The sequence below is a fragment of the Fundulus heteroclitus genome, chromosome 21, assembly GCF_011125445.2.
Source record: "Fundulus heteroclitus isolate FHET01 chromosome 21, MU-UCD_Fhet_4.1, whole genome shotgun sequence".
Lineage (NCBI taxonomy): Eukaryota > Metazoa > Chordata > Actinopteri > Cyprinodontiformes > Fundulidae > Fundulus > Fundulus heteroclitus.
The window spans coordinates 16,678,419-16,705,350 of record NC_046381.1 but is presented as its reverse complement, the minus strand read 5'-3'; the positions used below and the strand labels follow the sequence as shown (position 1 = coordinate 16,705,350).

Sequence of the window (26,932 nt, the reverse complement as noted above, 5' to 3'; positions counted from 1 at the left end):
TAAGTGTTTCCACAGCACAATACTTCCCTTCATCATTTTTTTTTTTTTAAGATACGGGCGCATCAACACCTGCCACAGGTTACTGGAGACTATCACAGACTCCCGTCTGCTGAATGAAGGCGATGAGCGGGGGCTGACGCCTCTCCATCTGGCTTCAAAAGGTGGGCACACCAAGGTGGTGCAGTTGCTGCTGCGCAAAGGAGCTCTCTTTCACAGGTACAGTTGCTTTCATAGGCACCATGCATAGCCTTTGTAAAACTAAAAACATAGTGATTTGTGTGTTCTTGTTTACACTGATACATTAAGCAAAATCAATATGTTGGCAAGTTTGACAACTTTGTGTTACACAAACCTGTGAAATATGTTTTACAGTGATTACAAAGGCTGGTCTTGTCTGCACCATGCTGCTTCTGAAGGATACACACAAACTATGGATATCTTGCTCTCCGCAAATCCCAAGTTACTGGATAAAACTGATGAGGATGGGGTATGAATTAGGATTTTGGTCTAAAATGGACTTTCTTTTTAATAAAGCTTTTTTTTGTGTGTGCGTGTGTGTGCAAAAAATTCCCAGCATTTTCTTTTATATCGGTCTTGTGTGGGTAATTATGCAGCATTACTACTAATTGAGTCCATTGTCATCACTCGCCAGAACACTGCGCTCCATATTGCTGCAAGAATGGGACACGTGGCGGCAGTCAGACTAATGCTGGTCAGAGGGGCCGACATCATCCTGAACAAGAACGACACTTCATTCCTCCACGAAGCGCTGCAGAACGGGAAAAAGGATGTGGTCAATGCTGTGATTGACAGTGAAAGGTAAGTCATCAAAGTTAAAGGCTTGGTCTGAAAGCAATGTTTAGCATCAAGTTTTAATTCATGATCTTGTTCCCTAAGTATAGAAACATTAAAGGTCAATGAAGCCTTTCTTCTTGCAGGTGTGAGGAGGCTTTGGGAGTGTTTCTACCCGGCTCCACCCAGCGATGCCCCGTTCTTGATATGATTGAGTTTCTGCCTGAGACATACAAGGTTTTACAACAAGCAAAAAAAACAACAAATGTCATAATTCCTTTTCTCCAGTCATCATAAATCATGTCTTTCATTTTTTTTTCTGTTACGTAACCTGCTTTGATTGAGACCTCAGCTCAGATGTAAAGCTCTTTTACTGTGATTTCCACAGCATCTGCTCGACCGCTGCGTGAGGGAGTCTGACCATGACCACAACAGCCCCGATTACCATGTAACGCATGTACAAAAGGAACAATCAATACATTATTATCATGATCATGTTAAGGAAATAATTTTTTTTTTTTTTTTTTTACGTGGTGTAGATTGAATATAATTTCAGATGGCTCCAGGCTCCCGTTTCGGCAAACTTAGGCCTGCAGGGCAAGGCTCCTCAGCCACTTGTAGCAGTCAATGTAAGTTTTGCCCTCTCAAATCAAACTTTGGTGTTGTCAAATGCAGCTGTTTCACATGTGGCTCCGTTCGTTTATCCGCTCAGTCCCAAAGGTACAGCCAATCACAATTCGACTTGATCTTGTTTAGTAGATTTGCTGTGTTTAATGAGGCTTTGACAAAATGAAAAGTCACTTTCTCGGTTCACTTTCTTTTCTCGGTAAGTTAGTAAAATCAAATTTCAGAAGCTTCCATCTACTCTCTGTGCTGGACAGCTGACAGCAAAAGTGAAGATTACCTTTGATCAATGTATTGTTAATGCAGATATGGCATTATTGCCCCACTGAATGTACTGGTCCACTTAAAATAGAACTAAATTCTTAGCACTACATATAAATATCTATATATTAATGTTTTAGGAGCAGATTCATGTATTTGTATTACTATATTTTAGTATTGAATCAATTGGTAACAAAAGACTCAACCCCCCCAAGTCAACCCCCTGGGGTGCAGTACATCATCGGACTGTTTCATATGAGTGCATTTGTTTCCGCCAATCGCACCAAATAATCTGGTGACAGAGTGTAATTAAGAGGGACTTTAATTTGCATACAATTTTAATAAGATGTAAGTCCAAAGAGAACTTTTGTAAAATCACTCATCAATAACATGGATGCGAATTTCAAAATAATTTTTGGGTTTAAATGACAGATTTGAAAATTGTTATTTATCTTGTTTAAATTGATTGAACAAAATATGGTTTGAGAACCGAGGATTGTGATTGAATATGTTGTGGGTTTACTCTGGTGCCCACAGGGTCCTTTTGTTCCACTTGTCATTGTGACTAGATTGCTCAATATTTGTCGCCATAAAACGTTTGTCCAGAGAGCAATTGATTGGTCATTGTGGGCAGCGGCACATTTCTGAGGTTGAAGGTGTCACTATTAGGAAAAAGCTATCTTCTTCGTTTCAGCATTTTCCAGTTCATGCAAGTGATTACCTGTGTTGATTTCTGTGCTGCTGTTCATCAACATCTTTACCAATTTCCTCTCATCTGTAGTGGACAGTCTGGGTCTTCTTTCAGACCATGGCAAGTTGCTTACAAACCTTAATTATTTAAATTGTGCACAGTTAATTGAACTGGCAATCCTAGAATTTGCATCTGTTCAGAAATAATCTGTGTTGGTCCCTTTTGGGCATCCTTGCTCTGGGTTTTTTGTCGGGCATCTGGGGTTCTGGTTTCCCTGGTGTGTGCCTCGGCGCTCTGTGGGGGGGGGGGGGGGGGTCGAGTCTGGCTTCTCACAACCTCTATTGATCATTTTACTTATGGATAAACCTTACATATACAAGCACACTCTCACAAAGACCTACAGGTGCTTGGATCCAGGTGCTTACAGATTCACTTCTACACAGATAAACACTATAGTTAGCTTTGGTTGTCACTTTATACAGTTTAATTAAATAATACTATGTATTCATCAGTGATGTTATCGAGGCTTTAGTTGTTTGTACCTGTGATACCTTTTGGTTGGTTTTGCTGTTTGTTTTACATCTCTCTCTGCAGGTGTAGAAGCAGACTCCGAGGATGTTGTTTGTCACATTTTCTCCCTTTTAGCATTTTGTTTTTCTCTTCCTTTTTTTCCCTTGTACCTGCCCGTTTTTATGTCAGTTGAGTGTTAAATAGTCCCAGAATAAAATCTAATAAAGCTATTTGCATATATAAATCATGAGGAGCACTATGGCAATACCAGTAATGCTCCACTTGTGAAAGTAAAATCTGTTGGGCTCTCATTAGCATGTCTACTACCAGACAGGACATGTAAAAAAAGAAAAAAAGAAAAAAGAAATGACTCCAAATGATTTTCCCAACTTGTGTAACTTCACAACTTTCCGTAGCTGAGCTCATTGGACTTTTCCATGTGTCAATCTAGTGAACGCTGTTAACCAAATCTCTTAAAGAGATTTAGCTCAATGTGACCGTGTGTGGACTTGAGAAAATCTATACTAAGGTAAAACGTTTGCACTAGATTCTTGTTTTTTGGGAAAATATTTTAAATTGTATCTGTATCTTCGTTTCACGTTTGAAAAATAACAGTTTGAATAAATCTAACATGACCACAACTGTACTTATGAAGATGAATAAAATAAATCTTTTAATCTGATATAAGATGTTTTTTTTTTTTTTTTACAATCTCTGCAGGCGATGGTGCAGTATAACCGAATTGAGCTCCTCAACCACCCAGTCTGCAAAAAGTATCTGGCAATGAAATGGTGTGTATCAGCAGTGTTGATCCCACAGAACGCATACCTTATTCTCCTTTCTCAAATTTCATGCAGGGTTTTAATTATATTCAATCCTAAATCACTTCTGCTTCTGTCCTCTCCACAGGGTTGCCTACGGGAGCAAAGCTCATGTGCTCAACATGTTTTTGTACCTGTTAGGGCTGTTGCCTTTAACAAACCTGATAGTGACCCTTCGACCCTCAGTGAACACCACTGAGACAGGCGAGCTCGACGTTATCATGGTCCCCATTTCATTCACAAAGGTACCATTCAATGGGCTGCCCTGTACTCCTAATTAATTTAACATAAATCAAACTAACAAAGGTTTAATGAGCTACTTTTGATTTTTTATTTTTTTTTACCAGCAAAGCGTCTTCTTGTCAATCTGCATGGTGATGGTCTTGATCACAAACATCTATTCGATCGGAAAAGAACTGGTTCAGATATCGCAGCAGGTGCAGAATTATGTCTTTTTTTGGTGATATCATAACAATGCGTGCAATAGTTTTCGATGAATGAATCCTCTTAAATTTAACTTGGCCAGATTGGTTGAACAGAATCAGTATTTCCTTTTTACAGTTTGCCCTTGAATATTGTTCGCATAAAAAAAAAAAAACTTTGCATGTAATCCTCCACTTCTACCCCAAAGCGCTGGAGTTACTTCAGAGACGGCTCCAACCAGGTTGACTGGATGTCAGCCGTCAGCTCTCTTCTGTTCGTCATTCCTCTCATGGTCAATGCAGAAGGTTCTTGGTACTGGCAAGCAGGGGCAATGGCAGTTTTAAACTCCTGGATCGGGTTTCTCCTTTATATGCAGAGGCACGTTGACTCTGACTATCACTTTTTTTTGCATTTATTTCATAGACGTGTGCTTTGAGCGTTGCTGGGGTTGTAACATTTCCACGTGTTTTAGGTTTGAGGGTGTCGGCATCTATGTGGTGATGTTCGGGGAGATCATGAGGACGTTGATCCGTATTGTGATGCTGTTTGTGTACCTGATGCTGGCGTTTAGTTTGGCGTTCCACGCGCTGATGCTCAACCAGGTATGGGAAAACAACAAGATATCCTACAGAGCACATATTGTTCTTTTATTTTTGTCTCATTAAGGTACATCGGATTATCAAATTGATTGTAGTGTCAGACAAAGGTACTTTAGTTAAAATTAATAAATTTTTCAATGGATGGATAAAGGATCAAGAAATTACTTGAACAGAATGTGAAGTAGGCCAAAAGATCTTAAGACACAATACACAAGTGCAGATCTAAAGAAATTTAAGAGCGGATGAAAGACATTTCTCGACACCTGTCTGTCAGAAAAGAGCTAAAAGTCATTTCTAAGCTTTTAGGGATCCAGCAGACCACAGTGAGAGAGCCATTATAGACGAATGGAGATCATATTGATCTGTGGTGAGCTTTCCTAGCAGTGGCTTGCCTACCAAAATTACTCAAAGTGTACAATGATGGCTCATCCATTAATTCACAGACGTACCCACAAAACCTCCATAGGCCTGAATATCCTCAGCTAAGGTTAGTGTTCATGATTCAACAAAAAGATTTCCAAGGCAAAAACCACTGCTGACCCAAATTAAGACGGAGACTGTATGTCGTCTAAGAAATATATACGCATCCAGTTTTTGTTTTACTGTAAATTGATTTCACTGACATATACTTAAGCATTATCACTTTGTTTTTGTCAACAGAAAGAGTTTAACAGCGTGCCACTCTCTGTGATTCAAACCTTTGTGATGATGGTCGGCGAACTGAACTATCAGAACAACTTCCTGGATGCTTATTTGAACAACGAACTTGCATTCGGTTTCTTGACATATGCCATTTTCGTGCACTTTGTTCTGCTCATGCCGATCCTCCTGGTGAACCTGATGGTAAGCATGCTAGCCCTGTTTTTTTTAATTGCACCTGGGGCAGGTTGGTGATTTTAGAAGGCCAAAATATATTCCACAGCAACGCTTTCAAAGCTGTTAGGATTTAGGACATAAAATTGGTTGAGAAATTTGAATACATTCTATATGGTAACATTTTAATCAATATGTATGATTTAAAACTTACAAGACAGTTAAATAATTTTATAATGTTCCAAACAATTTTAAAAATGTACTCATTTGACTAAACCAATTACATTCTAAGCAATCATGAAAAACATTAGACTTCACTGGGTTTTTTTAAACCAACAAAAAACAGAAGAATTTGTTTGTGATGTTACTAAAATAGTAATAACTTATTAAATACTGTCAAAAAGGCATGTAAACAATTTATGCAAACAACTTCCAGATGGTTCAGAAGCCTAGCTTACTAATAGGTTTGAAGTTTGTCATAGCGCTGTCAAAAAGCTAGGTACAAACTTTTACAGCTACAGCTAAGGTCCCGTCCACACAAAGTCAAATGTAAATTTGCATAAACGATAAAACAGTGTGCCCACACGAGAGGATGCTGGACCACTGAAAACGCTGTACTACCACAGTAAACATGTAAAAAAAAAAAAACGCTGGGCATGCACAGACCACTCACACGAAGTAAAAACACAGCAACGTGGCAGAGGATCAGACACAAACATATCGCTTGACAGGAGGAATCCAAGGATGCTATTATCAGACATAACAAAACCAACATTTGCCTTACTTAGGATGACCGCAGCACCGAACGACAGAATGTTTGTTGTCATTTGAGAGCGTGAGGCGCATGCGGGTTACAGAGTAAGATGGAGATGTGACGTTATCGTTTAAAAGGGGCCTTGACAAAAAAATTCGCTTTTCTGAGGTTTTTGGGGTATAATATCTGTTGTGCACTGATAAGGCCATGAGGGAATTCAACTCGGAGTTTTCCACTCGGAGTTTTCGGAGAACAAACAGAACAGCATCAGGTACAGAACAAACACTTCTGCGCCAACACTGAAGGTGGCGACCACAACGCTGTCATTACCCGTGAGTTTACTTAATTTCTAAATGCTGTCAAATGTAAGGAAGGTGTGTCTGTAACTGACTGACGAGCGTTTGACCATTTTTCCAAATATGGTTATAGACAATCAGAGAGAAGTCAACTACGCAGAGCTGCTTATCATCACCGCGACCAACCCATATACTGAGGAGGGACATTTGGCCTGACAGAACAACAAGCTGGTGTTATTTTTTTTTTTAATGAAATTCTTTGGAGAATTTACATATGCAGCAATATGTAATTGTTTATACAGTGATACCATGGCACCTTTAAGGAAAAACTCACAGAAACATGAAACTGCTGTTTTTCTACTCCGGCAAATGCTGGATCTGTGTGGACACACTGCCTACATGACAAGATACCTTTGCCTATACACCTAATCCCATCTCTGTGTGGACAGGGCCTAAGTGGTTTTTGGTTGAGAAGATAATTAATTTTTGTTAATTTTTGAAACGATGAGGCTTGCTTGTCACATTAAAAAACAGCTTTTGAAATTAGCTTCCTTTACGCAGGTCTTAAACATATTCTTTAGGTCTCTGTATCAAAATTGTTTTTGTTATTGGTCTGATTTATTATTCAAATCTTAAATGTGTTTTCACTAGCTGTAAATCATCATAATTAACAGAAATAATGGCTTGAAAACATCAGTTTGTGTGTAATTAATCTTTGTGAATTAGGTTACTGAAATAAACTTCTAAAGATTACTCTAATATATTAAATACGATTGTAAGCAATAGAAAATGTATTCAACTTACAGGTTACTTTATTCAGCGCTTATGTTACCCCACAGCTCACATGTTGGAATTTCTGAAAATTACCCACTATTTGGTGTTTTGCGACCCACAAAAGCGCTTCAATTTTAGGAAACATGGCACAACTAAAATCTTTCTCTTTTTTTCCCCAGAACAGTTCCAATTTAAATAATCTTGTTTTGTGTTTTCTGGAAACATGCATCGTTTTTGTCAGTAGTTTTGCAAATATGCTGGTTGCTATAATTGTGCGTTGCTCGATGACACATTGAATTGGTTCTGTCCTTACAGATTGGTTTGGCAGTCGGAGACATTGCTGAAGTTCAAAGAAATGCTTCTCTAAAACGAATAGCAATGCAGGTAGGCATGGAGCTTTCATCTTCTTCTTGAGAGCACATCGAATCTACCAGACATGCAAATAATACACACAGTAGATGCAACTGTGTGTTGTTGTTGAGGCTCTTTGTAATAACTTTGGGATCATGTCCAAGTAACATTTTTAGAAGCATGGAGATGATAGATCACAAGCTAATAACGCACACCACAGAGTAAGCTATTAATATCCTGCTCTACCATGCCAAAACAAACTCCGCAATGGGGCAGTGCTATAAAACGATTAGTATGGTAGATATGCCTCAGAATGATTAACTAGGTTTGTTTAGTTTTCTAATGTAGAGTTTATATGTCTCCCCTCTGGTCTAAGATTGATCTCCACACATGCCTGGAAGACAAGCTCCCTTACTGGTTTATGAAGAGAGTGGACAAACCCTCAGTCACCATCTACCCCAATCGCAAATGCTCCAGGGTACGCGGCGTGACTACAATAAACATGTTTAATAAATCATGTCAATTCCCCCTCTTATAAATATTCACACTTTCTCACAGCACTTCCTGAAACAAATGATCTCCGGTGAGGAGGAAAGAAGTGAAGTCTGGACTCGTCTGCAGTCCAAATCCCCGAGCTGCACATTTGTAGAGAATGAGCTCCGAAAGCAGAAGGCCAGGTAAGGCCCCCCCCCCCCAAAAGCAGATGCCGCATGATCACGAGTAGTTTGTTTCTTTAATTTCCTAAAGGCTTAAAAAAGTGTTCATTTAGGTGAACTTCAGGATGTCAAAGAACATTTGAAATCATCAGCACAAACACAGCACAAAGTCATAGAGTGCAAAATCTGATATTTAAAGAGGGAAATGCTGTGAAGGGTTGCGATAATTATTTTTTATATTTGAGCGCCCCCCAGGGGAGGATAATTGTAGCACTTTCTCTAATAAGATTTGTTCACATTGCCTTGCAAAAGAATTCATATCCTTTCAACATTTCCACACAAACTTCATTGAATCTTGTTGTTTCTTTTTTTTTCTTTTTGTTTGTATTACACTAACACGACGTGGTGCATGCCTGTGAAGTTAAGAGGAAAAGATACATGTGTGTTATTTTTTGCAAATTTGATGATAATCATTTTTATTTGTCATTGCAACACACATTCCAATGAAATTGGCCCTCTGCATTTAACACATCCCTTTTAGGGGCCAGTGGGCTACCACTGTGCTACACCTGTGGAAAAAGCTTGCAAACTCTCCAGTGACACCCTGCTTGAACCACTAGCCCACTGATTTCTTGCTCAAAGGCGAATCAGCGCCTAGTTTTTTTTAAGTCAGTTGAAGCCTCTAACAAAATTTTACCAGGACCGCTATCCATATTCCCTTAAACTCTGACCAACTTTCATGTCCCTGCTTAAAAAATAAAAAATAACCTCCACAAAAGAATGCTTCTACCACCATGTTTCATTGTAGCGATGGTGTTAAGGGTGTTGTGAAGGGTCATTTTCCCCTACATGTAGCAGATAGGTGGATTGTACTCATTTCAAAAGGTTGCTGCACAAGATACAATGGGTAGCCCTGAAGTTTATTTAGGGGCATTATTTTAAAATTAAGTCAACCCAAAATGCATGCTTAACTTTTCAATATTTTACTGTCAAAAACTGGAAGGGGGGGGGGTTATCTTCTACTTCACATCTGTGTGCAATTTTGACTTGGTCTAGCATCAAAAATCCAGATAAAATGCTTTAAAGTTTCTGATTCGAAAGACGTGAATAATGAATGCTGTAAAAAAAAAATTTTTTTTTTTTCTCGGCAGAATGAAAGAAATGTCAAGCATGCTAGAGAAGCAGCATGGCCTTCTGAAGCTCATCATCCAGAAGATGGAAATCTCTTCTGAGGGCGAGGAGTGTGACGGTCCGGCGACGCCAAGAAGCAACATGTGGCCCAACTTGAGTCAGAGCAAAGCAAGAGGCCGCAGCACGTCCCGCTGGGTGCCGTTGATTAAGGCTATAGAGGCCAAACGCAAATAAGCAGTAGAGACCTACACAGCATGAACTTTTCTAATTTGCACAGTGAAATTTTTACTATGTTATACAAGTGTAGCTGAAGTCTGGAGGTGTAAAATTGTGTGTGTAACTGTAATTACTCATACGACGATTCAGTGCTTAATTTCAATATTTATTTTTTCCATGTAGCCACAAGGGATTGTTTGCGATAATCCGAATTATGTTGTCATTTTTTTTTATATAATTGTTGCCTCATTTTGGGTTGCTACACATTTCCCATGTAGAAATTCCACACAGATTGAAATATCCACAATTCTTTTTGGAATAAAGTCTAAATGCCACAGTTGGAAAGAAGATAGCCAAAAATGAAGCAAGGAAGGAAGAAAAATGTATGAATGATGGAATGATGGTTGGATGAAGTAAGGATGGATGGTTGACGAATGGACATATGGATGGATGAAAAGCAGATAGATGGATGGACAGATAGATTGATGAATTTATGAAAAATGAATCTTTGAAGGATGGATGGCTGAAAAAAATGGATGAATGGACAGATTGATGATGGAGGATGGACAGAAGGACAAATGGATGGATGGACGGACAGACAGATGTATGGATGGATGTAAGGATGGATTGATTGATGGATGATGAACAAATGGATAAATGGATGGACAGATGGTTAAAAAATGGATCCATAAAGGATGGACGGATTACAAATGAATGGATGGACAGATGGATGAATGGATGGATGGGCAGATGGATGGAGGCATGGATGGATGGGTTAAAATGGATAGATGAAGGTTGGATAGATGAATCGATGTATGGATGATGGACAAATAGGTTGATGGATGGATCAAAAATGGATGTATGGATGATAAATGACAAATGGTTGAAAAATGGATCTATGATGGATGGATGGATGGATGCATGGATGGATGGATGCATGGATGCATGGATGGACAGAATGATGGGGACGGACAAATGGATGGATGGATGGATGGATGGATGGATGGATGGATGGATGGATGGATGGATGGATGCATGGATGGATGCATGGATGGATGCATGGATGGACAGAATGATGGGGACGGACAAATGGACGGATGGATGGATGCATGGATGGATGGATGGATGCATGGATGCATGGATGGATGAATGGATGGACAGAATGATGGGGACGGACAAATGGATGGATGGATGGATGGACAGAATGATGGATGTATGATGGGGATGGATGGATGGATGGATGGATGGATGGATGGATGGATGGATGGATGGATGGATGGATGGATGAATGGATGGATGGATGGATGGATGGATGGAACAGAACATTGAATAAAGCCTGGAAAAGTCTTTTTTCTGTTCATATCCACTTCTGAATAAATCCCTCAATTAAACCCCACACAAGCCCAGACTCTGTTGGAACCCTGCCTATTAAAGTTTAAATCTCTTGTGAACAAATACTCTCATACTGGAGCACACTGTGTTTAAATATCTTTTCTCTCTGAAGCTGAACCAGAACCGTAGACAAATTCTAATTACTGGCTCAATCACAGAGATGCAGCACTAACATTGTTATGCTGCTGTACGGGGAATCCAGACAGGGGAACAGGTCCAACAATAAAAACTCAACTTTACAGGGAGTAACACTCAGCGTGTCGATCAACGTAACCTCTGTGTTGTGTGTGCAGCGTTGCTGTTACAGTCACAGTTGCTGTAATGCTTTAGCGTGCCTTCGTGTGCCTTGTCTGCTCTCACGCTCCCAAATAAAGCCTGATAGAACATGCACGCATTTAAATCATTTATTAGAAAGGCTGCCCTCAAGCATATAACAACGGTCACATAACAAAAGCATTTCCATGCGTACGGCGTGAGAGACAAACAGATCAGACAACTGACTTTATCGTTGCTTTTTTGCCTTGAGTTCAGTGCTGCAAACGACTTTAGTGGAGATCATGGGAACCACAAGATGCAAACAGAGTTCAGCCTCTGACATCATGAGCCCGCACCTGTCCCTCTGCTTCTCCAGCCAGACCTCTGACAGAGGTCAAACCCCCCGGAAAAGTCTCCGCTGATGGACAAATGCCTACTCTCCCTTCAAGTCCACTTTAACGTGTTATTTATCACCACCGGCCTTGAATTTAATTATCCCCGGGGCAAATAGAACAACCATAACGCCATCAATTACATCAGCGTTTGGGGCAATATTTTTCTGTTTTACTCCAAGAAGTGTGTGCGTAGAATGACCAATGAGCGCAATGTTTTATCTCCGCCTGTTCTCCCAGTGACAGTGAATGAAGCGCCAGGGTGATTTATGTCATATGTCATACAGCCGATGCCTTTTTGTGTCCGTCAAGAAAAAAAAAAAAAAAAAAAAAAAAGGGCAGCTCATCGGATGAGCCGTAAATCCGACAGCAGAATCCCTTAGCTTGCACCTTCACAGGTGTCAGTCAGGCCGTCCGGCTTGCTGACGGATGCGGTGACGGAGGATGGGGTTGGCAGACCGCCCGAACCGCTCCCTCTCTTTCAGGCATAACTCAACATCCCAGCGTCATGACTCATCCGAGGAAATGTTAAGAGCAGGGACCCCTGCAAGGTCTCCTAGTCTTTTGAAAAGCTGCATGGAAAAGCACAGGTGCAGGAATGTGTCTTTGCTTTAAAGAGCACTGTTGGGCTTAGAAAGACGGACGTCTGGGCAGAAAGATGTGGAGCATTTTTAAATTGCTAACTTGCAAGGAAATTTCAGAAGACAAAATACTTGAGTTGACTAAAGCCGGCTTAAGAGTTAGCTCAACGTCCGCAAACATCAGTTTTCTAATCTTGTCACAGACTGTCATTTGAATTTGGGTCTGGACTTTGACCGGCCAGTCTTCACGCATCAATATGCTTTAATCCAAAAATGTCCATCTTAGCCGGACCTTTGTGTTCAAAGTAAGTGTTGCGGCAGAAGGTGAACCTTCATCCCGGTTTCAAGTTTCTTTTTTTGTTTTTGTTTGCAAGTTCTGAAAAGTTTTCATCCAGTCTAGCTCTCGGTTTACCTCCATCCATCTTCACTTCTCCTCTGCTTCCCTGTCCCTGCTGAATTAAAAACACCCCCACATCAGGACACATTTCTGCACCTGTGCCACCAACAAGTCTCACTGTGGGGATGCTGTGTTTAGGATCATTTGGATCATTATCTACTGCCACAAATGGGCATTGCTGAGAGAGCCAGAAATGTAATTTTGACATAATCTAACGGTTCGCCTTCTCTGCTTGTAACTTGTAATTGCCGTTTCTTAAAACTTTCTTTCAACAACGGATCATTTTCTCGCCACTTTTCAATAAAAGAGAGATTTGCAGGGTGCCTGATCAATAGTTATCCAATCAGAATGGTCTCTCAACCAGCTGTGTGCAGAAGCAACTGAAAGCCATCGGTTGCACGGGAGTTTTACTCCAGTAAAGTGGCTAGAAAACAAATGCATCCCACATTTTGCAAATTTTTATTAATGAACAAAATATATAATTCAATTTGGTTTTATTAGTTTTGTATGTAAGGAAACCCAGTACATTGCATCAAGTCTTGACAAGCAGCGTTCTCTCCTCCTGAAAGAGCGTAGAGCCACAGTGGATAGTCGTCTGCATTGTCCATGGCTTTGCAGCAATAACTCATACTGAGCAAGCATGAAGCGATGGTGGAGAGGAAAACTGCCCTTTAACAGGGAGGAAAACTTCCAGCAGAACCAGGCTCAGTGTGAATGGTCATCTGCCTTGACTGACTGGGGATTAGAGAAGACAGAGCAGAGACACAACAAGACAGACAAAAAAGCACAGAAGCACACATTGATCCAGGAATACTTTCTATGTTAAAGAGGGTAATGGCAGATGATCTTCCTCTCCTGGATGGAGTCACAGCTAACAGAACACCAGACCAGATTTGCCTATTATGAAGAGAAAAAAGACAGAGAAAACAAAAAGTTTAAATAGCAACAAACTATGCAAATTGGAGAACGGTACAAGAACTCAGCAGAGTTAAAAAAAATAATAGAATTTGATGTCCTCCAGTAGCCTAAGCCTATAGCAGTAAAACTATAAAGGTAGCTCAGGGTAACATGAGCCACTCTAGTTATAAGTTTTGTCAAAAAGGGAAGTTTTAAGATTAGTCTTAAAAGTATACAGGGTGTCTGCCTCACGGACCAAAACTGGGAGTTGGTTCCACAGGAGAGGAGCCTGATAGCTAAAGGATCTGCCTCCCATTCTACTTTTAGAGACTCTAGGAACCACCAGCAGACCTGCAGTCTGAGAATGGAGGGATCTGTTAGGAACATACATCATCATTCATATCAGATATCTGATATATGATGGAGCATGATTATTAAGGGCTTTATGCGTGAGAAGGAGAAGTTTAAATTATATTCTTGATTCAACAGGAAGCCAATGAAGGGAAATTAAAAATGGAGAAATATGATCCCTCTTGTTGATTTTCATCAGAACTCGTGCTGCAGCATTTTGGATCAGCTGAAAACTTTGAAATGCATTTTGTGGACTTCCTGATAGTAAAGAATTACAATAGTCCCGCCTGGAAGTAACGAATGCATGGACCAGTTTTTCAGTGTTATTCCTGGACCAAATATTTCTAATTTTGGCAGTATTCAGGAGGTGAACAAAATGTACCTTCCACTTCAAAAACGTTGATCTATCACATAAAATCTAATTTTAATACATTGATGTTTATAGAGGTAATTGTGACAAAAGGTAAAAAAAAAAGAAAAAAGTAAGGCACAGTACCAGCCTGGGAACAACTGGAGTGCAGAACAGCTTTGATACCGGTGTAGCAGTGTAGAAAATAAAAATTCTTATCTCTTTGAGATATATTTTCTGGGGCTGCTATAAAAACTCAGACATACACACATTTCAGTTGCACATAATATTTGCCAAACTCTTGTTCATCTTTTTTGTAGAAATTTCCCACATAACACATTTTTATCATCGTTATTATTTAATATTATTATAGTTCCCTGTGAAATATCCCAAGAAATGAGAGTGAAAGCTTTACGTTTGTTCTTCAAAGCTGTGGCCTTTTCACAGCTTCGGTAACAGGTTCTTACCGATGCCTCGTCGCCTTTCCAACAGGTGTCACTCCTGACTCTCCACACCATATGTTTCAGTGGATTGTTCTATGAGATTTTTCAGAGGGCGCAAAACAAATACATAATCCCCTACATTAAACAGTAAAAAAAAAAAAAAAAAAAAGAAGAGAGAAATGCTTCTACATGTGAATGAAGATGGGGCCTCCTTGCATCTGCCACACCCTTGTCATGCCAGTACTCCAGATGTCATGGGAACCACCAGCAGCTGGGGCCGGTGCACAAGGGCTGCGTGTGAAAGGCGGCTCCATCTGCAGAAACCCAATCCCTCTGTGAAATCAGCAAAGGATTAGGTGCTTTTGATAAGCTTCCCTAAGACATTTCTATTAAAGCACATCTGTAGGAGCAACAAACAGCAAGGGGTATTTTTTCCGTATATGTGCACAAGCACATTCTCTTTACGGTGCGCGCACAGTTGTAGCGGGAAGGTTGCGACCTCCTGCACAATATGCTGGGGATCTTGTGTTGCTTCTGTAAAACCAAATCCTCAAACAGTGACTTGGATTACCGATAACTAGCCATTAATTCACAGGGCTTTACCGAATGATTTGGTTGGAGATGGGCGACTTAAGTCTTCGACAGTTTCCTCTGAGACAGAGCTCTCACCGGGGTCATGGAGGTTTGAAGAAAAGGGGAGGAGAAATGCAAAGAGGCCAAGGGTAGGATGCTTAAATTAGGGGGGTCCAGACTTCGCTGGTGGACTTTAACTCGTTGCATTGTAAGACTGCTGAACGCTGGCCTTTTGGGGCCTTCAGCTACAGGGTTATCAAATGGATATTGGCTACTGAGCTACCAATTTAAAAAAACTTTTTTTCCTCATCTTTGGCAAAGAGAAGCTCTGCTGCCCTTCTGAGGCCAAATCGGAACAGCCATGTCGACAGGCTCGGCTCCAAGCGATCCCGAGGACGACGAGATCTTCCGCGGAAGGACCTCCGCAAACGTGAGGAAAGCGACCCGCCTCAATTCCGGGCGGTTTTCAGACACGCATCTGGATGAGGAGGACGCAGAGAGGAGGCAGATCCAGCAGGAGCGCAGCGGGCTCCCCAAGGCGCAGCAGAAGGAGTCGCGGCAGTCCCAGAGAAACGCCGCCAACGCTCGGGAAAGGGCGAGGATGAGAGTGCTGAGCAAAGCCTTCTCCAGACTGAAAACGAGCCTGCCCTGGGTTCCCGCGGACACCAAACTGTCAAAACTGGACACGCTGCGTCTCGCCTCCAGCTACATCTGCCACCTCAGGCAGATTCTGCAGGAGGACCGGCTGGAGAACAGCTTTGCGCATCCAGTCAGTCTGGTACGAAACTTCTCCAAAAGCCATGTTTGGTGAAAATGCTTTTAATGGGGAAACGAAGCTTCATTTTCTAGATAAATATGACCAAATCTATCTCACAGAGCCATGTTAACCTTACGGCTCAAGATTGTTCTTGCTCATTTCAACACTTTGAGAATAAGATATGAGCACATTTCTTCTGTAATTATTCTGTTATGTATGAATTTTTCAGACATGGCCATTTATGTCGACAGGAAGATCAGAGGAGGACATCTCATCCGCTGTCAGACTTTGTGGAGCTACAGCATAGTCCATCTTTCTTCATTAGACAGCTAATCTGCCAGAACCTCCAGATCTGACTCAGCTATAATCCTCTGGGCTTTGCATTCATAATCGACTGTCCTGGTATTATGGTTTTGTAGTTAAATGACTCCTGACTCAGAAGTGTAGGTGTTTTACTGTGTACACATGTAACATTCAGGCTTACTTCCTTTGTAAGCTTGTGGATGATTTTTTTAAATTCAAGATTTTGATCTTTTTGCAATTGTATGGATCTGTGCACTGAATCAGAGTATCATTAAATAGCATGGGTTTGATTTAACATCATTGAACAGGCTGGTTATTGGTAAATGGACAAAGCCTATATTTAGCACTTGTTGAATCACAATGGGCAATAAATTACGATACATTATTTCCTCTATTTCCATAAACACATGTCAAAATCGAAGCCTGCATTATTACTTTGGATTGCAGTGTTATGGTACTGAACAGAATGGAAAAAAAACACCTTTACATTTTTACCATTATCTCATTGTTTCTTTATATTTACTGCACAAGAGACGAGATATTGTGTTTTTAGGTACTGAATATTTATTTAAGGCTTTCAACTAAAACACTTAGTTTCAGTTTAGTCGTTTTTCTTGACATTTTTGTTTATTTTATTTTTACTTATGTTGCTTAAAGGGGCCTAGTCGCATACTACGACTATGAATTTCTACGTCAGTAGCTCACTCTGGTTTTATGCAAAGGTTTTCCGATTAAATCATCCTACCCTGCTCACCTATTATATAATATTTCTGTTTTATACTTGTTTTTTGTTAGTAAATGAAGCACGTTTGTGTATATTTGCCATAACAACGCCACGTGACCGGTAGTACAATATTGCACACGTGCGCACTGAGTACACAAGGAGAAGCAATGAAGCAGAGCGATACAGCAACACCCAGTGGAGGAGTTAAAAACTAAGAGGTTAAGTAACCCTAACCCTACAGATGGGGTTGGTCTTCAACCACGCTGAACTGTCCATTTACTGCGAGGCATTGCAGGACGGTCTGCTGGCTCTTACAGAAGCTGCGTCAATTGTTGCTGTCATGCTTTCTGATAACTCCGCAGTGCGGCTGGCAGATGGCACAACAACGTTTGTGTCTGCTGATCTCTAAGCGGTGCAATAATTCTTTTTAGGCTAAAAAAGGACTGAGTAAACACGATCAGAACGAACACTTGGCGTATACTGTTTTATCTGAGGATGAATATATGGTTTTGTGTGTTTTCTTTTTCTGCTCAAAATACGTGACAAGGTCCCTTTAAATCTGACCTTCAAATTCCTTAAACAGAAAATGTTTCCACTTATGGGAAAAAATCTGACTTTTCAAAGTGAAGTTGTTATCAGTTAGTGTTTCCTTACAAGTAGTCGTCATAAAAAGCGTGGAGAAATCCAAAGAGCAGTGGAAAACCAACATCTAGTCAGACTGATTACAACATTTGAAAAAAAAAAAAAAAAAAATTCCACAAGAGACCACAATTAAGTTTGACGGTGAGCTAAACAACATCCATGTTATGATGCTAAAGTTATGTTGGCCAACACTGTGGGCTGAATTGTTATTTACCAAGAGAGGAAGAAACTTTGGGATTTTGTGACTGATTATCATTTGTGCATGTTTGTGCATCACATGTTTGGAAATGATACAAGTGACTCATGATCAGCTGATTGTGCAGTCTTATACAGAAGCCTCTGCCAATGTAAGTTTGCACAGTGACTAATTTAACAACAGTCTCTTGTGAAAGTGTAGATGTTTAATGGCTGCTAATGCTCTATCTCTTGGATACAAAGATTTTAAATTGGACTCGTTTCAAGTAGCCAAACTCAGTCAAAATTATGTGTCCGTCTGATTAGATGTTGGATTAATTTACTTTACTTTAAACTCTTGGTAATATAACATGTTCGTTTTTTTTTTTTTTTTACCAACGAAAAGTCCAAGCTTTCCCTTTAATTTCTTAAGACCCAATAATTTTAGTCTAAACATAGGCTTTTTGATGCCTGAAAATTATCAGTTTCTCTTCAGATTTATATTTTTCTTTCTCCTGATAGATCTTTAAAAGAGGTTGACAATTGCTCAAACATATTTGCTTGAAGAGAAACTGATCTTTTTCAATATTTCTTCAAGTGTCTAAAAGTCTATGTTTGAACTAATGTTCTCAGATCTTAACATGTAAAAGGGATGACATACTTTTGTGTGTTTGGGCTGTGCAAACCAACCAAAAACAAAACAGCCTCCTCTTCTCTCCACGCCATGACCTGTGTTTGTCGTGACCTTAGGTATATCCAATCAGCCCAATGTGACTTTCTTAAATGAAAGAGAAAAGTGTTGCCTCTTTTCGGCCAGCTCAACTGCAGTGCACAGCAACGGTTGAGGAACTGTCCAGCGATTTAAAGAGCTGTTAGAAAAGCAGAAGATTTTCAAGTTTCTATAACATAAATTTTTTTAAACCTTGGTAAAACTTGTGACTGGTGACCTGTAACCTGTATATCAAGGGTCTTTCTTATTTCAAAGCTGTGACAAGTTATTTAAATTTTTAAGGGTTAAAAGCTTCCCATTCACAAAATGGATCAACTTAAGAAGTGACAACACCTGACTTTCCGAAAAGGGACGTACAGTGGTGGTGAGGTATTTAGCATTACTGCCTCAGAAGGAAGATCCAGCTTTGCCTTTTCTTTGTGTAGTTAGCTCAGTCCATCGATACATTTTAGTTTACTTCAGGTCAGTCAGCGTAAGGAGTCACTGTGTGCACAGTTGACAACCCTGCGCTACTCTGTGTTGGCGCTCTGATTGACTGATGACGTGTTAAAGGTGTAATCCAACCCTCACCTGTTAAAAAATGGTTAGAAACTCGTGGGTGGATGTCAGATAAGGGTCATCTGCTGTCATTGCATAGTCCTAACTATTGTTTTTGCATCTTACACTTCTTCATTGTTTTATTTTTCACTGTCTGCTTTAGCCTGTTCAGAGATGCCAAGATGGGCGCAGCCTGCTCTGGTCCCAGGATACTTATCCAGGCATAGTACTAAACCATGCACAGCCATGCCCTATTTTCCCTTGTTGTACTTGAGCAAGGTCCAGGAATACTTTTATGATGCTTGATAATCTATTTCCGTCATTATTTTTCTGTAGCTAAAGCCAGACAAATGGTAACTAATGTTTTTGGGTGCAGGTTCTCCCAAAAAGAAAAAGAAACAAAAAAGCCTTTTTGAAAGCTTCTCACACAAACGTCTTTGTGTAGAAGCAACTCTGGTTGCTCCATTGTGCGTATGACCATTTATACGTTTTAAGGGATTATATGTTGAAACAGCACAATGACTGGACAAGCAAATAAATTAATACCTGTTATTTCATGTATTTCAGCAATAATGGCAATACACTGATAATTAATTATGAATCAAAACCACAACAGATAAACAATAATAAGCCTATTTCAACAAAGAGCAGTCTTCAAACTGGTCAGCAAAAGTACTTTGCACACACACAAAAAAAACTAAGAGAAAAGGAAGAAATAGTTAAGTACTCTCCACAGAGAAACTTGAAGAAACATTAAAGTTTTTTGCTAAACAATTTTTTTTAATGTTAGCATTTGCAATAATAAGAACTGTTGTAAAAAATTACATCAGATTTAAAAAGAAAAAAAAAAAAAGTTATTGCAGTACAATGTCTTCCAAAAAGTCTTGTTCCATAACCAAAAGTGTACTCAGCAGTATCTTTCCTCTCTTGCTGTGTGTTTAAACCAGTCAACCCAAATTTTTTCATTTAACATACACCACTTATTATTTTTTATTACTCCCGTGGTGACATGAAACAAAGAGAGAATGGGAAAAAAAACTACAACGAGAAGGTCAAATGTGTTCGTGACCTCAGATGTTTTGAACAGCCTATAATATATTGATGATGTACAAATGTTTTTATTTGTTATGTAACAGTTTTAAAAAAATGGTTCAATAGTTATACCTCTCTTTATAGTTATACATGTGTTTAAAGACATTTTGAGCTTAAATTCTTTCCAAAAAATTCTGCCTGGAGCTCATATCTGCTAGCAGGAGTTTTGAGAGCTCGGCCCGTCTGTAAGCTTTGAATGCAGACTTCTATTTCAGAAAAAAAAACATCCTGTAGGTTTAGGTGGAAGTTCAGGGAGACGGTGAAGGTCAGTAGCAGAGCATCCCGTTCAATCAGCCAAACTTGCAACTCCCAAATGCGCAAGCTTGCACTCAACAGCCTCCACTCTTAGCAGACAGAATGGATAACGGTGATCTCTTGATGCAGCAGCTCTTTCATCCAGTTAAGCCCCACAATGATGGGAGCACAGATGGATCGAGATGTTTGCCGGGGCGGTCTGCTGGGACGCCCTGACAAAACGGTTCAAACTCAAAGAGAAAAGAGGAGAGAGAGAGAGAGAGGTTGTCTTTTCATCAGGTTAATGCAGAGCTGCAGCTGTTGCCATCTTGGTGAGTTTCCCAGATCCTTAAAACCGTCCTCCTGGGACACACCGGTCGCTCTGCTGGACCCGAGCGGCTAATGAGCTGCCTTCTCACACTCAGCCTGCCTCTTGTTCTTGGACCGTCCCCTGCAGTTGTTGGGACAGAAAAGGCGTAAAAAAAAAAACGACAGGGAAATGTCCAGCGTGCAACTTGACTGCACTGAAAATGGGCTCCCATTAATCAAAGCTGGCATGATGTCAACAAAGCCATGAGGCAGGAGCCGAGCTGAGTCAGCAGGTGCCGCCGGATTTGCATTTTAAAAAGCATTTTTTTTTTTTTTGGCTACATGTGAAATCATTTTTATGAAGATTCTTATCCTTACAAGGAGGCTGCATGCTGAAGGAGACTAAAACAAGGCGGCATTTTATGGAGTATTTTAGTCGCACTGATGCTGACGTCTTTAATGCTACAAGGGTGTCACCTAGTGGAGAGAACGTAATCGGCGGCTAAACAATGTCAAACTGCATGGGAAGGTAATTAAGATAATAACTAGCATGGACTACTGATTTATGCAACACTCACCTTCCGAAGGTTTTTACACTTCTAAACATTCTGTTTAGGCCAGGAAAGAAATTATAAGTGTTTGTGTGGGTGGGTCACAGGCGGAATATTCAAAATGCACAAAGAAGAAACGGGGGGAAAAAACAGGAGACAGATAAATACACACAAAATGCATAGCCATGAACTGCATTTAAACTCAAACAAGCAGTTCTTTAGGTCACCGAAGAATTAAGAACATTAGCTGTACGAAGAAAAAATCTCTCCTTTGTGTCAATGTCTGTCAGGCCTTCACACTATAATGACCCTGATGACAAAGGCAAAAGGGCTATCTGGCTTTCAACGCAACAAGATCACTGAGCTACAGAAACAATCCCTCTTGCAATGTGCCATCATTGCCAAGGTTGGACGCAGTTCAGCAGTAATTTAAATAAATATCCTAGATATTATAAGACTAAAACATACAGTGGCAAATCCAAAGAAATATCCCCTGCGCTGAGCTGAAGAGTCCAACAAACTGTCTTTAAAGATGAAAGCAACCCCAACTAAAAGGAAGGTCTTTCATGATGTTGACTGCTGCCTGCTAACCATATGACGGCATCAGTGAGAGAAGTGTTACAAGAAAAAAAAGCATCCCTTTTAATGCCACAAACTGGCCCAATTAGGATTTGCAAGGGAGCAGCAAACATGGGACACTGAAAGGTGGAAAAAGGTTTTTATTATCTGACAAAAAACAGGTAATATTACCAATATTAATAGCCTCCAATGCTACAGACGCAGCATATAGATCCCACCAGAGTTGTTTTTCTCTTTTGGACGAACCTGCTTGCTCCCCTGATCCAAAACCCATTGAAGACTTTTGGGGATAGCAAGGGAGTTTGATTAAGAACACGGAAGCCCCTTTGTGATGAAGCCATTTTCATTACATGTAGCTGCGTTTCCACCAGGATGCCTTCACAGCTAGCATGCCTAAATAGTTTTTTGAGACATCAACGAGTAAGTTGGGCCTACTCACCACTGAGCCCTTTGTCAATACTTTTAGCTTTGTTTTGGGTGGTTTTTTGGACCGCGGTTATACATTTTTCATCAACCCATGAACAGGCTGTTTTAGTTAAAATGTCCTCCAAATGAACAACCTCTTATACCTCTTGGATTCTTGCTCCTGTTTCTTTGTTTTGCATTTTAAAGCTCAAGTGAATACTTTTTGTTTTAGAGGTGACATGTAATTATTTTCAGTTCTTCCTTTTCACATTGAAATCATTCAGTTGTGGTCTATATGAAGTGGAACTGCAATGTTTTGGTCTGAATTCCTTGTTAATTTACCCCCACTTTGCCCCCTTTTCCCCTGTTCTGAGGTGCGTCTGAGAGCAACTTGTTCGCGTGCTGTCTCTTTAAATCTAAAGCAGGCACTTCAAGTGGATATCAAGCGAGGTGGACTTGCTTATACATCAAGTCATGCAATGGATTGTGTGATACCTTATAGCACCTTGGCGTCGATGAGGTTCCTCGGCTAGACTAGCTGCGAGAGGAAGCATACAAGCTCCTTTTCCTGTCTCTTTCCTTACTGACTGCACTATCCAGACTGCACTTATCATGGCGACCGCTGACACATTTCCTCTTTGACTACAGAGTCCTTACTCAATAAGGGTACTTGGATCTACCCTACATTTTATACCAACCAGATGGGCCATTTTTTTAGTATGCTGGGGGATGTTGTAATGGACAACTGAGCATTTTTATTTATCCACTTGTAGCTTCGGCATCCTCCAGCCTACAAAATTGCTCCAAGAAATTAAAATGCTGGATTAGAGAAACTGGTAAACCATAAGTCCATGATCTTATTCAAATACTGTGATGCTATCTTTTAAAATATGTAATAGGGAACAGAGAAAACAGAACGGCTTGAAAAGTATGACCCAAACAGAACATAAAAGTATGTACAAAGCTCCTGGATAGATGACGTTCAACTTTTCTGCACTCCTGGAGCCTCCAAGTACACAACAAAATGTATTTAAGTCCTAAAAAAGTGCATGATATGGCCCTTTGTTTTAAAAGTGTAGGGTATGATTGCAAAATCCCAGAATAAACGTCGACCAGTGTGACTGTTATAAAATGGATTGGGGGGGAAAAAGGAATTTCACTGAAATAAGAGCAGATTGTTACAAGTCATTCATTTGAGTTTCAGCAGGAAAACTGAGTCAGTCTATTGTGTTTCAATCTGGATTAAAATTAGAATCACAAAGCAAGAAAGACTAACACAATTCCACCACTGAGCCATTTCTAGACCCTATAAATTGACTCATAGACAAAGTAATGACTAACCTTAAATATTAAAACGCTAAGGCACAGTTTTCATTTGTCGGTATTTCAGCTAAATGAAATAAAATCAGACTCTTTCTAATGCTATAAGAAGCTGCAGGCACCAAGGGACTAACTGTACCATCAGCAATCGTCTTCTTGGACTGTGGAAAGAGGCCAGAGTACCCAGAGAGACTCCCTGCATGCATGGGGAGAACACGCACACTCTGTGCAGACCCCAGACCGGGATTCAAACCTATGACCTTTTTTCGCTGTGAGGAAGCAGCTCTAATAATGTCCACCTCACATTAGCCCTGCAAACATTGTAAGCAACGCCTCTAAGCATAATATAACAATATTTCCAATACTCAATAACAATTATAATTGTACTGTGTTGTAAGTATTCTGTCAAAGTGTTTCATTCGTCCTCTTATGAGCTTATGAGAGCAATTTGGATCTTGTGAATCATTTCAGTGCAGTACTCCCTTGTAAGAGACACCTGCAGTATGTTTTAAATATGGTACTACTTTGAAGAGAGAGAGAAAAAACACTAATTATCTGTTAATCTGAATTAGGTGTTAATAATATTATTTGTATTATTATTCTATTGTTTCACAATGATGACGCTTGCAGTGTTATTATCAGAGGACACGGAGTGCAGTCTTGCAAATATAATCAACTACAATGTTTCTTGTCCAGCAGAGGTCAGTGTCTGTTCATTGTTGTCAGCAACACAGCAGTCTACAGCTCTGCCTGCTCCGAATTAGGAGGCAGATAACACAATTTTGCTTTCCACACAAATTACTGAGCCAATTTAAGACATGTATGTATTTTTGTTGTTGTTGAAGTGGAATTTAAGCAAACGCCTTTCAGACAAACAATCACCGCTCTCAAGTATACAGCAAAGTCAAATTGTTTTTATACACCAGGAACATTTTTCTTCACTTGAAAGACAATTTCCATGAACAGGAAGGTACTTTATGTCCAAAGTCAACATGAGGGGTTCAGCGAGGCTGCCTTTGTAGCTGCACCCAAGAAACACTGAGCTTAGGCCTGGGTGCTCTGAGCTGTCCTAAATCCCTGTCATCTTGTTTCTTATTTCATATCAACTGAAGCCTGAAGCACTAATATCAGCAGAAATATTCCAATCTCATACGTTCCAGTCATATTTGTTTAAAAACACATTTGTTTGGGTCCTTCATTCCTTGTTCCAGACTGAGGAATTTTAACCGCTCATCTCTTCTCCTAAAGTTGCAATTTTTACACAAGAGTCTTTTCAACAATATTTCTCCCCAAATCTTTTTTATTTAGTTTTATTTCTAAAGTTTGCTAAAGATTGGAATGGAGGTGCCAATGAAATCAGAGAAGGTTACAGGGGAATCTGAGCTGGGCCTTGGCTGGAACAAACTCGTTTGTAATATTTTAGGCTCATAATGCGCGGCCTTAAGAGTAACATGTTTGTAATTCGCCGCTTTAGCAAATACACCGGAAGATTTTAAGGTTTGGATATTGTGAAAGTATTTTTTACCCCCCGACAAATTGACAATAATGCGATCAATGTTCCAACTGAATTCGTCTTTATGGAAAAGGTGTAATAAACTGATGGCAACGCTCTGGATGACATGTTCGCATGAGACATTAAGTTGTCATGATTCTAGATTATTACTGCATCATTTTTTTCTCATTTTATTTTTCAACCAAAGAAAAAAAAACTATCTCCGGTGGTTTTTCTTTTCAGGATTTACGCTGTCTGAATCAAGTTCATTCTGGACATCATCTGTGTAAGAGAGAGGGCTCCGGTGCACCGTGTGCTCTATTTGCTCGCAAAGAGACGCTCTCCTCTGTTGCACAGATGAGCGAATGACTGATGGTCTCCCTCTCAGCAGACGACTAGCGCTCTTTGTGGCAAAGAGTTGACTTCTACGAAAAGAAAACAACAAAATGAGAGATTACAGGCAGAGTGGAAGGGCGATGCGTAAAGGTGGAAGCATTAAAAAAAAGGAAAGCGTCCACGGCAGCCTCACGGGCATTCCTCTGCCTCGTCTGCCTTTGTCTCACTGTAACTTGGCATCAGGACAGAGAACAGACTATCAGTCCTGGGCTGCTTGGGTGGAGTCCTGGTTCCTGCGTTACTGCCAATGAGAGCCAAGAGGAAATAGATATTTTTGTTTGCTCTCAGGGTGTCATCAAGACAATCCAGGCCTTGTTTACAAGAACTGGGCGGTGGCTACAGCTCATTATCTCCTCCTAACCTTTCTGTCTCTCTAACAGCGAAATTTACACCGCTTGCCTCTTTCCCTGGGCTTGTTTTGGATGTTCACTTACTTTCTCCAGAGAGAGAGAGAGAGAGAGATAGGTTCGAACTGTTAAAGCGAGGTTCTGTGAAAACATCGTAGGTGGTTCAAATCTTAGCGGTGGATTACTCTCCTGGCTGTTTCATTTAATATGAATCAGGATTATTCGGTGCTGGACCGTCAGTCCACGGCATGCAAGGACCAAACTGGACTTCTACCAACAGGAAACAACTCCAGTCTCCAAAAACGTCACAATGGTTTCTGCAAAAACAATTTTATGAACCTTTAAGCTGTTGCCTTGCTTGTACTTGGCTGGTACTTGTGCTACACAGCAAGGGAAACATCTCCGGTCATAATAATGGTCCGAGAAAATGATAAAAACAAGTAAAAAAAAACCACAGATTTTTACACTTCCTTACGTATCTGTCAAACAATTAAAGAACAAACTGATGTTATAACATAACATTTTGCTCTGTGAGCTAATACTGTTTAATGAATCGTTTGATGCTGATCTTGATGCTCTTTTAAAGCATCAAGACGGGTTGCCATTATTCTATGAAGGTAGGGTGTCCCATAAGGTGTTTTTGTCCTGGTTAGGGTATTGATAAAGGCATTTTCTGATAATGCTGATATATAAGCGACACGTGATAAAGCCTAAATGCCGTTTCTAAACCTGTTCAGTCCTGGAAGTGTTTCAGTGTTATCCAGAACCACTAAGATCCAAATAAACCCAGTTTTGCTACACTTTATAATTAATACTGTCCACCATACATTTTAGGACAAAAGACATTATCAAAGTAATTTTGGGATGTATCAGCTCTGAGACATGCCGCAGAAGGAGAATATCTGAGGAGGAAGCACAGATCTTCAGAGCGCTGGAAATGCCTCACATCTTCCACCCTCAGTGCGTGTTTCACCCAGGAAGAACTTCAGGACACACAC

The 26,932-nt window shown here is 40.2% G+C and overlaps 2 protein-coding genes across 2 annotated transcripts in view; both read left to right on the top strand.

Annotated features, from left to right (window-relative positions):
- Positions 1-10,319, top strand: part of trpa1b (transient receptor potential cation channel, subfamily A, member 1b) — a 30,653-nt gene extending 20,334 nt beyond the window's left edge. The window contains exons 14-29 of the mRNA XM_036125729.1: positions 52-216; positions 373-487; positions 653-819; positions 939-1,029; positions 1,181-1,240; positions 1,332-1,421; positions 3,599-3,669; positions 3,788-3,944; positions 4,047-4,136; positions 4,331-4,500; positions 4,595-4,724; positions 5,382-5,564; positions 7,674-7,742; positions 8,086-8,187; positions 8,268-8,386; positions 9,517-10,319. Of these exons, the coding sequence (XP_035981622.1) occupies positions 52-216; positions 373-487; positions 653-819; positions 939-1,029; positions 1,181-1,240; positions 1,332-1,421; positions 3,599-3,669; positions 3,788-3,944; positions 4,047-4,136; positions 4,331-4,500; positions 4,595-4,724; positions 5,382-5,564; positions 7,674-7,742; positions 8,086-8,187; positions 8,268-8,386; positions 9,517-9,730 (1,993 nt within the window). The 3' untranslated portion in view covers positions 9,731-10,319. The remainder of the gene's footprint in view (positions 1-51; positions 217-372; positions 488-652; positions 820-938; positions 1,030-1,180; positions 1,241-1,331; positions 1,422-3,598; positions 3,670-3,787; positions 3,945-4,046; positions 4,137-4,330; positions 4,501-4,594; positions 4,725-5,381; positions 5,565-7,673; positions 7,743-8,085; positions 8,188-8,267; positions 8,387-9,516) is intronic.
- Positions 10,320-15,255: 4,936 nt separating this feature from the next.
- On the top strand, positions 15,256-16,697 carry LOC105921629 (musculin). Its single transcript, XM_012857477.3, has 2 exons — positions 15,256-16,120; positions 16,329-16,697. Exons 1-2 carry the CDS (start codon positions 15,704-15,706, stop codon positions 16,404-16,406), a joined length of 495 nt encoding a protein of 164 aa, XP_012712931.2. The 5' UTR covers positions 15,256-15,703; the 3' UTR covers positions 16,407-16,697.
- The last annotated feature ends 10,235 nt before the right edge of the window (positions 16,698-26,932 follow it).

Coding starts and splice junctions, on each gene's coding strand:
- LOC105921629 (XM_012857477.3), top strand. CDS start 15,704: ATGTCGACAGGCTCGGCTCCAAGCGATCCCGAGGACGACGAGATCTTC. Junction 16,121..16,328: donor TTGCGCATCCAGTCAGTCTG/GTACGAAACTTC, acceptor TGAATTTTTCAG/ACATGGCCATTTATGTCGAC.